The 15617-nt window shown below is 38.0% G+C and overlaps 2 protein-coding genes across 2 annotated transcripts; one reads left to right on the top strand and one right to left on the bottom strand.

Annotated features, from left to right (window-relative positions):
• Positions 1-318: 318 nt before the first annotated feature.
• On the top strand, positions 319-1251 carry LOC120874361 (olfactory receptor 8B3-like). Its single transcript, XM_040255737.1, has one exon. The coding sequence runs from the start codon at positions 319-321 to the stop codon at positions 1249-1251; it is 933 nt and encodes a 310-aa protein (XP_040111671.1).
• Positions 1252-11541: 10290 nt separating this feature from the next.
• On the bottom strand, positions 11542-12510 carry LOC120874873 (olfactory receptor 10S1). Its single transcript, XM_040256556.1, has one exon. The coding sequence runs from the start codon at positions 12508-12510 to the stop codon at positions 11542-11544; it is 969 nt and encodes a 322-aa protein (XP_040112490.1).
• Positions 12511-15617: the final 3107 nt, after the last annotated feature.

The following is a 15617-nucleotide window of genomic DNA, read 5'->3' on the forward strand; positions in this document are numbered from 1 at the left end:
AAAAGGTGAAGTTAGAGAAGGACTTTCTAACTTGATCCCTCTCTTTTATCCCTTTGTTTTTCCAGCAGGCATGTATCCATATGGCAGCATTGCCTTCTCTCTGTAGGCTGTTTGTGATGATCTTTGTTTTATTTAGCTTATCAAGACTCTAGAAAGGGAAAGCTCATGGTAAAGGCAGATTCTATGGGCCCAGGTTGGCCTAGTCTCAGACATGCTCAGTATGTATACTCTCTTGTAGGATGAGATATTGTCAGAAGGACTGAGCTGTTCCCCAGTGTAAATCTTCTCTCGTGTGTCCACAGATTCTTTTAGGGAAGAATGGCTCCTGGGAATGGGTCTTTTGTGACTGCATTCATCCTGGTGGGGTTAACAGACCAACTGGATCTCCAAGTTCCCTTGTTTTTCCTGTTTCTATTAATGTATATGGTCACTGTGATAGGAAATTTGAGCCTGATAATCCTAATTGGGATAAATTCACATCTACACACCCCCATGTACTTTTTCCTCTTTAACTTGTCCTTCACAGACCTCTGTTATTCTTCAGTATTTACACCCAAAATGCTGATAGATTTCTTATCGAAGGAGAATATTATCTCTTACATGGGATGCATGACCCAGCTCTACTTCTTCTGTTTTTTTGTCGTTTCTGAATGCTATGTGCTGACATCCATGGCCTATGACCGCTATGTGGCCATCTGTAAGCCACTCTTATATAATACTGCCATGTCCCCTAAAGTGTGTTCCAGCCTTATGCTTGGTTCCTACTTGATGGCATTTTCTGGTGCCATGGCTCACACTGGATGCATGCTGAGACTGACCTTCTGTGAAGCAAACTCCATCAACCATTATTTCTGTGACATCCACCCTCTGCTCCAGCTCTCCTGCACAAGTACCTACGTCATTGAGCTGGTAGTTTTCATCATGGCGGGCATCAACATCACTGTGCCCAGTCTCACCATCTTTGTCTCTTATGGTCTCATCCTGTCCAGCATCCTCCACATCAAGTCCACGGAGGGCAGGTCCAGAGCCTTCAGCACCTGCAGTTCCCACATCATTGCTGTTTCTCTGTTCTTTGGATCTGGGGCATTTGTGTACCTCAAATCATCTTCTACTGGATCTTTGGATGAGGGAAAAATCTCTTCTATCTTTTATACCAATGTGGTTCCCATGATGAACCCCTTAATTTACAGTCTGAGGAACAAAGATGTTAAAAATGCTCTGAGAAAAACCCTGAGGAGAAGAGAGTATTGATTAGAATCAGTTTCTATGTCCAGGTCATAGGATGGGAGAGATTTTGTGTGTTTATTTACAATATTTGTAGTGGCAGCCTTCTTACCTTATTTATTTCTCATCATAGGGAAGGAAATTTAGTCTTCCCTCAAGTCGTTTCCAGTTTCTTAGAGTAGATCATCTTTCTTTTATTACTACTTTAGCAATATCCTTTCCTTTTCTTTATGTTTCCCATTTAAGAATAACATAAATAAACTAACATTTTTTTTTTTTTTTTGCCACCCAGCATGGGTTTTGGGCTCTTAGTTCCACAACCATGGATTGAACCCTTGCCCTCTGCAGTGGAACTGCAGAGTCCTAACCACTGGACCACCAGAGAATTCCCTTCTATTTATTTTTCCTATTGTTATTATGGACTTTTTTTTTTTCACTTGGAAAAAGATGAATATTTCTGCTAATGATCAATAAAGTAACACTAGTGTGATTTTATTGGAGAAGGAAATGGCAACTCACTCTAATGTTCTTGCCTAGAGAATCCCCGGGATGGGGGAGCCTGGTGGGCCGCCGTCTATGGGATCGCACAGAGTCAGACACGACTGAAGCGACTTAGCAGTAGCAGCAGCTGCAGTGTGACTTTAAAGTCTTTAAAGTCATTGATTTTGAATGTTCAATAAAGTAACATTTCTTAAATGACACCTATGGCCCTGGAAGCATGAATTAGACAATCTGTCCTACCTTTTTCTTTCTCCATACAGTGGCTAGGCATGTGATTTCTCCAAATGCCATTGTTTCACCCTTATAGGAGATTCCATAAAGACTATCAAAGATAACTCCACTTTGCTGCTGTAAACACTAGTCATTAAGCTACTTTCATGTTTATCTCCAGTATTTCATATTTATTTTCTATATTCAAAGTAGCACATCAGATTTTCAAAATATATTTATTTCATGAATACAATACTGAATACTGAAACTCAGAGAAGTGTAATGATTTATTTAAAGTCACACAATTTCTTTATGAAAAAATCTAGAATAAACTATTAGCCTTTTGATTTCAAATGAACTACTCTTTCTAGTATACTTTCTGTTTACTTCATTTTATTTGTATTTTAGTAAACATAAGGTAAGGCTTCCAAGGTGGCTCAGATAGTAAAGAATCCACCTGCAATGCAGGAGACCTGGGTTTGATCCCTGGGTTGGGAAGATTCCCTGGAGAAGGGCATGGCAACCCACTCCAGTATTCTTACATAGAGAATCCCCATGAACAGAGGAGCCTGGCAGGCTACAGTCCATGGGGTCACAAAGAATCGGATATGACTGAGAGACTAAGCATAACACAGCAAACATAAGATATGAGAAAACATTTGTTTTGAAAACTGACTTTTTCTGCAAAAAAAAAAAAAAAGAAATATTTTAAGGATCTTATAATTCAGAGAACAGGCATTCCTAAGAAATAAGTAAAACATTTCTTAGGAATGTGTCATTAGTCCATGGTCTAATAAAGAAGGCCAATAAATAAGAGGTCCTTCAGTAAGGAATGGACAATGAGATTTAGAAGTCACACTTCGTCCTGAATTTGTTTCCTTATCTGTAGAGTACCTTAATTATCCTCCATTGTCCATAAAGCTTTTTTTTAAAAGCAAAAAAAGTTAATTTTGAATAAAAAAATTGCAATTCGGGGCAAATAGATTCTGGTAGCAGCCCAAACAGTGTCCCAGCTCAGGAGTAAAATCAAAGGCTTTTAGAGGCAAAGAAGGAAAGTTGGCACTGCAAAGAATTTTAATTTAAGAATTGGAGACAGAAGCTAGTGTTGGCTAAACAGGATTGAGTACTAGCTATCACTTGTTATTGTTTAGTCGCTAAGTTGTGTCTGACTCTTTTGCGACCCCATGAACTGTAGCCTGCCAAGATTGTCTGTCCATGGGATTTTCCAGGCAAGAATATTGGCGTGGGCTGCCATTTCCTTCTCCTCCATAAAGTTTTTATTAAAACTTATAATACACAATGACCACACATTAATAGTAATTTGGAGGAGGAAGACCAATGGCTATGGCCACGTCTGTTGGGAATCAGGTAGAGAGAGGACAGTATCTGAAGGAGATAACATAGTGATTGGTAATCAAAACTCAAGTTAGAAAGAAAGAATAGAAAACAAAATTATGAGAAAAGAAAGCTCTTTCTATGATTTTCTTCTCCTTTCTAGAAGGCTCTAGAAATATTATGGAGGTCACAGGATTTCTCTGGAAAACCTTTAGCTTAAGTTATTTGGTACTTATAAAATGTTGAACACACATTCCTATTTCTTGGCTCCCACATGCTACTCTTATGTGGATTTTAAAGTACAAAAGCCTCAAATTTCAGCTGTGAGAGCAATGACTGTTTGAAAGAAATATTTGGGGAATAAATTAAATTTTGAACAAGATGTCTTTTTCTTTTGAGGTACTAGGAAAAAGAAAACCACTCAAAAATGTGATGTGTTGAGACAATTTAAACATGTCCTAAAATAACTGTAGCAACATTTACTACTTTACTGTTTTCCAGTCTCCATTCAGTATTTAGATATTTTGAAATTTAGTGTAGCTAGATTGTTGGCTTGTTTTTAGATGTTCAACATTGCAAAATTCTTGACTTATAGTTTTACTGACCATTCATATCCCATCCCCTGATCCAATATTAGTATGTTTGATTTTCACTTAACTAGTTTTATGTATGTGAAATAATTGATCTTGGTTGGATTTTTTTTTTCATTTTGCTTTTCTTTTAGTAACTGTTCTGATAAAATTACTTTCCATATTGAAGGAAAAATATATTTCATAGGCAAACAGTATCTTGCTATTTGGGAGCCTTTGCAGACATTGCAGATTGTGTTCAATATGTTATATATTTTACTAGCATTTGAGGTGACTCAAAGAGTGGGTTAAAACTGATGGTTGATCTTTCATTTGATGAGACTCAAAATACAAATGATCTTTCATTTGATGAGACTCAACCTGTTTCAATCTCAGAAAAAAATCTTTAAAATTAGGTTTTAATAATTCAAAAAGATGCATGTACCCTAATGTTTGAACTTCCCAGGTGGCGCTAGTGGTAAAGAATCCACCTGTCAATGCAAGAGATGCAAGAGACACTGATTTGATCCCTGGATTGGGAAGATGCTCTGGAGAAGGAAATGGAAGCCCACTCCAGTGTTCTTGCTGGGGAAATCCCATGGACAGAGGAGCCTGGTAGGCTATAGTCCATGGGTCTCAGAGTTGGACATGACTGCACATCTAAGCACCTCAATGATCACAGAAGCACTCTTTACAATAGCCAGGACATGGAAGCAACCTAAATGTTCATTGACAGAGGAATGGATAAAGAAGATGTGGTACATATATACAATGGAATATTACTCAGCCATAAAAATGAATGAAATTGGGTCATTTGTAGAGTGTGGATGGACCTATAGTCTGTCACACAGAGTAAAGTAAGTCAGAAAAGAAAAACAACTATCATATATTAACACATATATGTGGAATCTAGAAAAATGGTACAGAGGAACCTATTTGCTGGGCAGGAATAGAGATCCAAATGTAGAGTGAACATGTGGGCACAGAGGGGGATGGGGAGGGGGGACGAATTCGGAGAGTAGCATTGACATATACACCCTGTGTATAAAACAGATAGCTAGTGGAAGCTGCTGTGTAGCACAGGGAGCTCAGCTTGGTGCTCTGTGATGACCTAGAGGGGTGGGACAGGGGTGGGGTGGGATGGGGTGTGGTGGGAGGGAGGATCAAGAAGGAGGAGATATATTCATATGCATACATACAGCTGATTCACTTCACTGTATAGCAGAAACTAACACAACATTTTACAGTAATTAGACTTCAATAAAAATTGTCTCATTCCTTCGGATTATTTTGCAAATCATTAATCAGAAAAACAGATATACCTACAGATTGTAAAAGTTAAGGGTGGCTAAGTGTTAATAGAGGCAATTTAGTTTTTTAGTTAGTGACTTTAAGTACTATATAGCTATGTGGACTTCTTTTAACAAGGAGGAATGCATCTGAGGAAACAAGTCAGTTATTTTATATACACAGCATAGAATTTTGAAATGGGATAAAAGGGGTTATGAGGGAAAGTATGATTCTATTGAAGTTGGCACAGCTGAGAATCAAACAGGTAAGTCATGGGATTCTCCTGTGCCTGTGTACTGGGATGGAGCTGTTTCTAGATCAGTCCAAAAGCTTTGATATTGTAGGCTTAACAAAAGTGGCCTTTCTAGTTACGGACCAGAAAGTTCCCTGACAACATCATGAATGTGTTTAACGTGAACATTCTCTAAGTGGGCTACCGTTGTCAGGATCAGGTTTGGAATGAGTATGACAAGGGTGCACTGTGATTAAGGGCTAAAGAAAACCAGAAGTAAAATGGTTCTGATAATTCCTGAACCCCCAGCTTTACTGAACCCCATTATATACTTCTCCTTATACGGCCTTGCCCCCAACACACACAATGTCTTCAAGTTTTGTATTTTATGAGATCACTGCCTGACATCAATTCATGATACACAACCCACTTTTATTCTTTGCAAGCTCATTCAGGTAAGTGGTTCTTTACTCCAGTGCCTGAGGGGCAAGGCTGAGCAGGAACTACTTGTTGCATCTAGCAAGAGGAAATGGGTGTTGATTCATTCACCCATTTGATTATGTGACTACAACAAACAAAACATGCATTTAATATCCATTATTGGTGATATGTACAATGGGCTGTATGTCACAAGTGAGAGAAAGTCATTGAGGCTGTTTTTCTCTTTAAAATGTAGTGGAGTTGCAGGCTACCCATGGGTTGAATGTGAGATCAGTTGTTTGTATTCAAAATTCGTACTGAAATTTGATTCTGGTAAATTGATGTACATATTGAGGACAGACACAGTGTTTCCCCAAAGCTGGCACAATTGGTTTTTCTCTGAAGCACTGGGACATTTCCCTGTGTAGTCAGCCTGGCACCAGGTGAAGTTGTTGCTTTACATGCTGGGTCTGGTGTACAAAATAAGTACCTTTAAACATTAAAGCTCACTCAGTGGAGAAGTCTTACACTCTGAAGCAGAGACACCCTCTTGCTCAGTGAGTAGGAGGCTGGTGGAATCACCTGGGCTGTTTGAAGTCTCCCTGTGACATGAAGTTCAGTAGACCCACTTCACACATTAATAGAGACAACTTGCAGGGTGTCACAATTGTTCTTTGAAGTCTTGTTGCAGTTTCCTCTGAACCTTTGCGTCTATCAGGCTGTGTGTTCCTCAGGGAAGGACAGTGAGGGAGTTAGGGAAGGGGATCCTAGTTCCCATCTCAGGGATGGTGAAACTGAGGCTCAGAGATCTTCATGCTTATTCCAAAATTGCAATTTATAAGTGGTAGAGCTAAGACTAGGACTTGGGTATTTTGTTTTGATTCTAAATGTGTAAAGTTAAAAAAATATGCAGAGTTTACTATATACTTTCAAAAATCAGTGACACATAAACAATGATTTTAGTGAGTAAAATGCATCTGAACACAGACAAAGGCAAAATTTTAAATTAAGAAAAATGAAAACTATCTTCACATTTCATTCACAGTTTATTGCCTAATTTAGAGTATGTGAACATATTGTATACTTCCCTGCATCCATGTGTGCTAAGTTGCTTCAGTCATGGTTCAACTCTTTGTGATCCTATGGACTATATAGCTCAATAGGCTCCTCTGTCCATGGGATTCTCCAGGTAAGAATACTGGAGTGGGTTGCCATGCCCTCCTCCAGGGGATATTCCCCACCCAGGGATCGAAGCTGCATCTCCTGCATTGGCAGGCAGATTCTTTACCACTGAGCCATCAAAGAAGCCCACATGTGCATGACATTTATTTTATAACTGGAAGCTTGTACCTCTTAATCCACTTCACCTATTTTGATCAACCCTCCCACTCTTTTCCCTTCTGGCAACCACCTCTCTGTATTTACTCGTCTGTTTTCTGTTTTTTTTTTTTTTGTTGTTCATTTGTTCTATTTTTTAGACTCCCCATATAAATGAGATCATACAGTATTTGTCCTTCTCCATGTGACTTATTTCACTTAGCATAGTACCTTCTAGATCCATCCACATTGTCACGATGGCAAGATTTTATTTTTTATAACTGAATAATATTCCATTGAATGTATGTGTATATACATATCTTCTTCACCCAGTCATCTGTCAGTGGACAATTAGGTTATTTTCATATATTGAGAATTGTAAACAGTAGTGCAATAAACACAGGGATATATATGAAAGTGAAGTCGCTCAGTCGTGTCCGACTCTTTGCAACCCCATGGACTGTAGCCTACCAGGCTCCTCCCTCCATGGGATTCTCCAGGCAAAAGTACTGGAATGGGTTGCCATTTTCCTTCTCCAGGGGATCTTCCAATCAGTGTTTGTTTTCTTTGGAAAATCTAAGAGTTTTAAAACAGATGCATTGGGATTTTCTTCACAGAAAATTATGGTACCTGAAATTAAGGACAGTATCATTTCTTTGTTTCTGACCTGCATGTAATCCATTTTCTTTTCTTGCTTTATTCCTTTGAACAATGCTTTCTGTAGAATGCAAAAAAACAATGCTTTCTGTATAATGAGTAAAAGTGATAAATGGATATCCTTGTCTTATTCCCAGTCAAAAATGGAAAGTTTCAGTCTTTCACCATCAAGTATGATGTTCATGGGAGTGTTTTTGTAGACATTATTTTTCAAGCTGAGGAAAATTTCCTCTATTGCTAGTTTTTGATAATTTAAAAACGCATGTACACCCATGGTGGATTCATGTCAATGTATGGCAAAACCAATACAGAATTGTAAGGTAAAATAAAAAATAAATTAAAAAAAATAAAAAAAATAAAAAAATTATAAATTGCTGTTGGTTTTAGATATTTCTTGTCTCAACTGATATGATCACATTTTTTTCTTCTTTAGCCTATTCATATGATACAGTACATTTATTGATTTTTTTCAAATACAAACATCTTTGAATCCCTGAAATAAACCTTACTTGGTTGTAGTATATAATTCTGTCTATATATATGCTGTTTTTTTTTATATTGCAGTATAGTTTTGATTGAGCTTCCCTGGTGGCTCAGATGGTAAAGAATCTGCCTGTAATGTGGGAGACCTAGGTTCAATCCCTGGGTTGGGAAGATTTCCTGGAGAAGGGAACGGCAACCCACTCCAGTATTCTTGCCTGGAGAATTTCATGGACAGAGGAGCCAGATGAGTTCCTTTCACTTATTTTTCATTTATTTTTTCTTATATTGTTCACTTATTTTTGCACTTATATTTATTATTTCTTTTCTTCTATTTTCATTAAGCTTCTGCAAAAGGGATTTGTCTGTTTTTCTTTTCTTATTTAGTCATTCAATTATTTATTTATTTCACTATGGACTCATGGCTATTTTATATTTTAAATAATAATTCATTACTACTTCATTTAATATATTGGTGGAAGTTATTCTAGTTTTGACCACTGAGAACCCTTTCACTGGCTCTTGTTTCTCTGTCATAACCCCATCTTTGTGTGTGTGTGTGTGTGTGTATGTGTGTACTTTAGCGCTTTTTTGCTTTCTAGCATAGATGCTCCGGTCTCTTCTTTTACCTTTCTTTCTCCAGTTCCTTTCCTGGTTTCTATTATTGGAGAACATTACTAGAAACTTCATACCTGAGCACTAGGTGTATTTCTTGCTTTTAGGCCCTCTAAACTGAGAGAACAAGGAAATGTATGTATATATCCCTGTCTATAAATATGTTTATATGTAACCATCTGTAGCTATAATAAGTTAAACATGACTTCATACTGATGACTCCATCTATAATCCATTACCATATCCTTTCTCCCCTAGCTTGTTTATTCTGCCATTCTCATGGTGGGATATCTGCCTCACCATCAGCCACTGATTTACCGATCTGTTCAATCTCAGTAAACCTTGGCTTACATTTGTTTTACTTAGGTCAGCATCTTTGTCCCCTTCCATGGAGCTGCCATGTACATCTGTAACAGAGGTTGTTTCGTCATGTTGTGCATTCCTTCCTAGGATCTCTGGTTTCCTAAATTAATTTGTATATTTGCACACACTATTTCACTCTGTACTGTAAATCACTATGGGTTTTGACAAATACAGTGTCATGTATCCACCAGATATTAGCTGGAAAGTTCATTATTTCACCAGTAATTATAACATTTTAGTTTTAGTTTTCCTGTGTCTGTTCTTTATCAAGTTCTTTATCAAATATAGAGAGGTAGGCTCTCTTAATTCCTAGTTTGCTGAGTTTTTATCATGAATCAGTTTTTTTTTTTTTTGTGAATCAGTTTTCAATGTTGTTAAATGCCTTTTTAGTCACTTGATACATGATTTTATATGATTTTTCTTCTGTATCCTGTTACACTGATTTTTGCATGTTGAACTAGTCTTGCATATCTGGAGTAAATCCTACTTGATCATGGTATATGCATGTTTTTACATATGTTGGATTTAATTTCCTATATTTTGTTCAGAAGTTTTCATGCTTATATTCATGAGAGTTATTTGGTTTGTGGTTTTCTTTTTTTTGATGTCTTTATCTGACTTTAGAATTAGGATAATTCTGAATTGGATTATCCTGAGAATTAGGATAATTCTCATTGGATTATTTAAGAAGTAGTTCCTCTGCCCACTTTTTAAAAAAAATTAATTAATTAATTTATTTATTTATTTTACTTTACAATTCTGTATTGGTTTTGCCATCTGTAAGAGACTGAAGATAATTGATACTATTTATTCCTTAACTGTTTTGATAGAATTAATAATTAGACCATCTAGGTATGATTTTTTGGAAAGGTTATTAATTATGAATTCAATTTTAAGAAGAGATGTTGAGCTCTTCAGGTTATCCATTTGTCCTACATGAGTGTTGGTACTTTATGTCTTTATATGAAGTAGTCCATTTCATTTACATTATCAAATATGTGGAGAAAGAGTTATATATAATCTTCTTTTAATATCTGTATCATCAGTAGTGACAATATCCCCTTCATTTTTGATATTGGTTATTTCTGTCTTCCTTTGGTTATCCTGGCTAAAGAGTTATCAATTTTATTGATTTTTGCAAAGAATCAACTTTTGATTAAAAATTTTTTTCTCTACTGCTTATAACTTCATTCGTTTCTGATCTAGGTTTTGCTGTTTATTTTCTTGTGCTTTCTTTAGGTTTCTATTACTTTTCTTTCTCTAGTTTCTTAAATTGGAAGCTTAGTAAGATATTTTTCTTTTCCTGTTAGTAACGTATGCATTTAATGCTGAATATTTCACTTTGATCTTTGTTTTTGCTGCACCCCATAAATTTTGGTGAGTTGCATTTTTTTGTTTAGTTTAAACCTTAGCTTGTATAATAAGTGCTCTTGACTTCTTCAGTTTGCTTTGTAAGAAATGGGAACATCCTTTTTTCAGCAAGCACTCAACATAAATATAATATTTAGCCTGCATAAAATTCTACCAAGTAGTTAATTTTAATCTTACTATATTAGAAGAACACACTGAAACACCAAGTTATTATAAAATATGCACAAGATTTTATATCAAATGACTAGTGGAATCAGGATTCGAATACTGGTAGGTCCACCTGATGTTAAGGTCCTGTCTTTCTATCACTTAGTTATAAACCACCTGGAGTGGGAAAATGAAGATAACGACACCTTCTAAGTGACCTTGGGCAAGTTGTTTTTCTCCTAATAGTTGTATTTTATCACCCTAAAAACTGCGGCTTCTTCTCTTAAACTGGGAGATACATAGACAAACATTAATTGTCTATACCTATACTTTTGTTATCAGCATTTTAAAATATGTGTTATGTTTAATACAATTATTTCATAGTTAAAAAAAGATACATTTGCTAAAACAAATGAGGCTGTGAATAGCATTTCACATACCTCTGAGCCATAAAAGCTAGGTGGTAGAGATTTTCTGGGGATCACCCAATCCAGCCCTTAGTTTTCTGCATGCCAGGAGGCATGGTAAGATCTTCGTTCCCCGACCAGGGACTGAACCTACACCCCTTTCAGTGGAAGTGGAGTCTTAACTGCTGGACCACCAGGGAAGTCTCCCAGCCCTTTGGTTTTAAAGATGAAAAGTTTGTGACAGACATTGACACCAGTCAGTTGGCTGATAGGAGGGGAAAAAATTTCTTGGCTGAGCTGAAACTCAGTTTTTCTGATTTCCACTTGAATGATGCTCCTTTCCCATTTTGACATGGAAATAGATGCTTTCTTGGCGGGTAAATGAAGAGAAGTGCAGTGTAGGTTAGCAGAGTGGGCTGCCTGCTGGAGAGTCTCTGGAGTCTTGGCCCAGAAGTCTTTGCAGAGCCTGCTTCACCTCTGTGTTCCGCAGGGTGTAAATGAAAGGGTTGAGCATGGGAGTGACTATGGTGTAGAAGACAGCAGGGGCCCTGACGCCTGCCCCACTGGAGCGAGGATGCAGGTAGATGCAGACCGGGGGCAGGTAGTACAGGAGCACCACCGTGAGGTGGGAGGTGCAGGTGGAGAAGGCGCGCTTCCTGCCCTCCGCTGTGCGAATGCGCAACACCGCTGCGGCGATGAAGCCGTAGGAGATGACGATAAAGATGAGGCAACCTGCAGCCACAATGCCAATGTTGGCAAGCATGACAAGCTCATTGACGGTGGTGTCTGCACAGGCCAGCTTCAGCACTGGCGGGATATCACAGAAGAAGTAGGCGATGTGACGAGGCCCACAGTAGAGCAGGTGGAAGGTGAGGCAGGTATGGAGTGTGGAGTGCACAGCACCCATGGTCCAAGTGATCCCAGCCAGCCCTGCGCACATCCACCTGTTCATGGCCACTGGGTAGTGCAGGGGTCGGCAGATAGCCAGGTAGCGGTCGTAGGCCATGACTGTGTACAGGAAGCACTCGGTGCTGGCCAGGAAGTGAAAGCAGTAAAGCTGGATAGCACAGCCCTCAAAGGAGATCACCTTTCCATCCGGAGTGAGGAGGCCTGCCATGACCTTGGGCACTGTCACCGTAGACAGACATGCGTCCAGGAAGGAGAGGTGCGCCAGGAAGTGGTACATGGGGGAGCAGAGGTGAGGGTCAGAGCCCACAGTGATGAGAATGAGGAGATTCCCAGTCACGGTGATGCTATAGATGAGGAGGAAGAGCAGAAAGAAGAGGCTGGGATGTTCAGCTGTGTACCTCAGACCCTCCAGGAAGAAGAAGTCCACCACGGTCTGGTTGGGGTCTTCTGTCTCCCTGATCATCTTCTCAGGCAGCAGAGGACTGACATCAGCAGACAGAATAAGTAGCCATTTGCCTTCCCTGAAGCATCATTAGCCAGTTGGTCCATGTCATGGATATACATGTTCAGTTCACTCTTTTGGCCTGTTCTGGTGTTTTTTTGCTGCCCTTTCAAAATGAGTCTTTTAATATGGGAAACACTATCTTTTTGAGGCACATAAAGAACTGTAAGGATTATTTGGGAAAAGTACACTCCCTAACAATGGCAAGATAAATACAGATTATAAATCTTACTCTCATGGAGCCTATATATATATATATATTTTTTTTTTTTTTTCAGAGTTGGGAACTGTGGTGCCTCTGCTCCCCTGATTTACTCTGCCATATTGCATATGTGGATGACCAGGTTCTTATTGCTTTGAGTCATCAGGGAGTCACATCTCATCTTCTGGGAGACTTGTCCAGAGTTTGGGAGCTATTACATCAGCCAGGAACACAGCAGTCCCATGCATTCTTCATCCAGAGGGAGTTCTTTAGCTACCCACAATCAACTCTCAAGAGAAGGATGATGAAGCCTTAGAGAATTGAGTTAATAATTATCAGGACAAATTGTTCAGTTTCATTTCATGCTCTTCCTGTAAACCTTTATTTCAGCCTTTTGGGAAATGTTTTCCTGTTACTTTGTTAAGCATAACATGAAATTTAAGTTTTCTTTAATTCTTTCAATCTGTTAAATTATATGAAAATTTTCTTTAACTGCTTATTTCTGCTGTATCTTCAGTTCTATAGGTTTTACCTAAGACTTCCTCTGCATATTTCATACCTAAATTTACACAAAGGTGTTTTATGTCTTAACTCTCAATTCCCTAATATATTAAATGTTTTGTATTCCACTTTGTTAGTTTTATTAAAACAACATGTTTAATTTCTCTCTCCCCTTCACTGTTCCTCTCTGTCTAAGGCATAAATTGACTCTCTTTTCAATATGTAAAATTATCTGCAAACTGATTTCATTATAAGCACAAAATCTTTATCTTCTGCAGTCCCAGGAAGAAACTTCTCTTATCTAGGGTTGCTGTCTACCTCTTCGCAATTTGCCATAATCTCCCCCTGATCTCATCACAGCATTCCATCTTAAAAAGTGAATGGAATTCTTTTCATCTCTGCCTTCACTAATCTACTCTCTATGGCTAATTTTGAACATTAATTCCTCTAGTAGCCCTTTATAAATAATATTTTATCTCATACTACTTTATTCATTCATGAAATATATAGTATTAGGGTAATTATTAATAATAATTATACCGAAGTACATGCTATGTATCATGAATAATTATCCTAAATACAGTATGTTTCATGGATGAATAAAGTGATGTGAAATAAAATATTTATAAGGGGCTTCTAGAGGAATAAATGTTCAAACTTAGCCTTCTTTGGACTTAGTGTTCCATGTGCGTATGTCATGTCTTTCAAAGAGGAACATAGAGAAAATGTCTTATGCCTTATCTAGTTTCTTTTTTAAAAATTTATTTTTAATTGGAGTATAACTGCTTTACAATGTTTGGTTTAGTTTCTGCTGTATGACAATGTGAATCAGCCATGAGTATTATATATAACCCCTCCTTCTTGAGCCTCCTTCTCCCCACCCTTCATTCCACCCCTCTAGGTTGTCACAGAGCACTGGGCTGAACTCCCTGTGTTACACAGCTCCTTATCTAGTTTCTGATTAATGTTTTTGGTATAGAGAAGTAGAAATAGCAAGGAGCCAAGTTTATTTGGTTGCTTGTAAGCTTAAGTTTAGAAGGAAATGGCAACTCACTCCAGTATTCTTGCCTGGGAAATCCCATGAACACAGGAGCCTGGGGGGCTACAGACATGACTTAGCAACTGAACAGCATTTAAGGGCTTCCCAGGTGACTCAGTGGTAAAGAATCCATCTGTTAATGCAGAAGACTCAGGTTCAGTCTCTGGGTCAGGAAGATCCCCTGGAGAAGGAAATGGCTATTCACTCCAGTATTCTTGCCTGGAGAATCCCATGGACAGAGGAGCCTGTTGGGCTACAGTCCATGGGGTCACAAAAGAGTCAGACACAACTGAGTGACTAAACAACAGTGATGATGGCAAACTTAAGTTTAAGTCTCTGGTCAATCACTTATTAGCTGAAAGAGAACCATAAAGAAAGTGAAAGTGAGGTCGCTCAGTCATGCCTGACTCTTTGCGACCCCATGGACAGTAACCTGCACCAAGCCCCTCCGTCCATGAGATTTTCAAGGCAAGAGTACTGGAGTGGGTTGCCATTTTCTTCTCCAGGGAATATTCCCAACCCAGGGATCGAACCCAGGTCTCTCGCATTGTAGACAGACACTTTATCGTCTGAGCCAAGAGAACCATAATTGTGCCAAATTTCTTGGTTCCTCCATTCATCAAATTTTAAATGGGGATATTATTATTTGTGACAGTTATTAGTTTACTTAGAATAGAGTAGGACACATAGCACATGATCTTAAATTTATTCATATTCATTAATTTATTCAGTTTTCCTATAATGCTCCTGATGAAAAATTGCATAGATTCTGCTTGAACAAATTAAGCAATGGAGTATTTCCTATTTCACAAGAGAGCTCACTCCAAAGTTGGGTAGATTGAAGTATTGTAATGTCCTTTACATCAACTGTATATATATATGCTTGATGTTTCAACCAGTTAGGTTTAGATTTGTCCTCTTCTTACTCACTGGAATGGATATGATTTTTAAAGTAAACAAACAGTAACAAGTGTTATTGGTTGTGGAGAAACTGAAACCTCTACACATTGGCATTCAGAATGCAAAATGGTAGAGTCCACTTGGGAAAACAGCGTGGAAGTTTCTTAAACAAGAGTTTTACTATATGATCCAGAATTTCCATTTATAGGGATAAACAAGAGAAGTGAAAACATGAGCATATAAACATAAATGTTTATAATGGAATTAATCGTAAGTCAGTGCCTGGAAACAATCATGTTTGTTGGTCATCAACTAGTGAATAGATTTTTTTTTAAAAGTATATCTGTACACTGAAAAAGCACTCAGCAATACAGAGAAACAAAATGCTAATGCAGATTATAAAATGGATAGTACTCAAAAACATGA

This window comes from Oryx dammah, unplaced genomic scaffold (assembly GCF_014754425.2).
Source record: "Oryx dammah isolate SB20612 unplaced genomic scaffold, SCBI_Odam_1.1 HiC_scaffold_15, whole genome shotgun sequence".
Classification (NCBI taxonomy): domain Eukaryota; kingdom Metazoa; phylum Chordata; class Mammalia; order Artiodactyla; family Bovidae; genus Oryx; species Oryx dammah.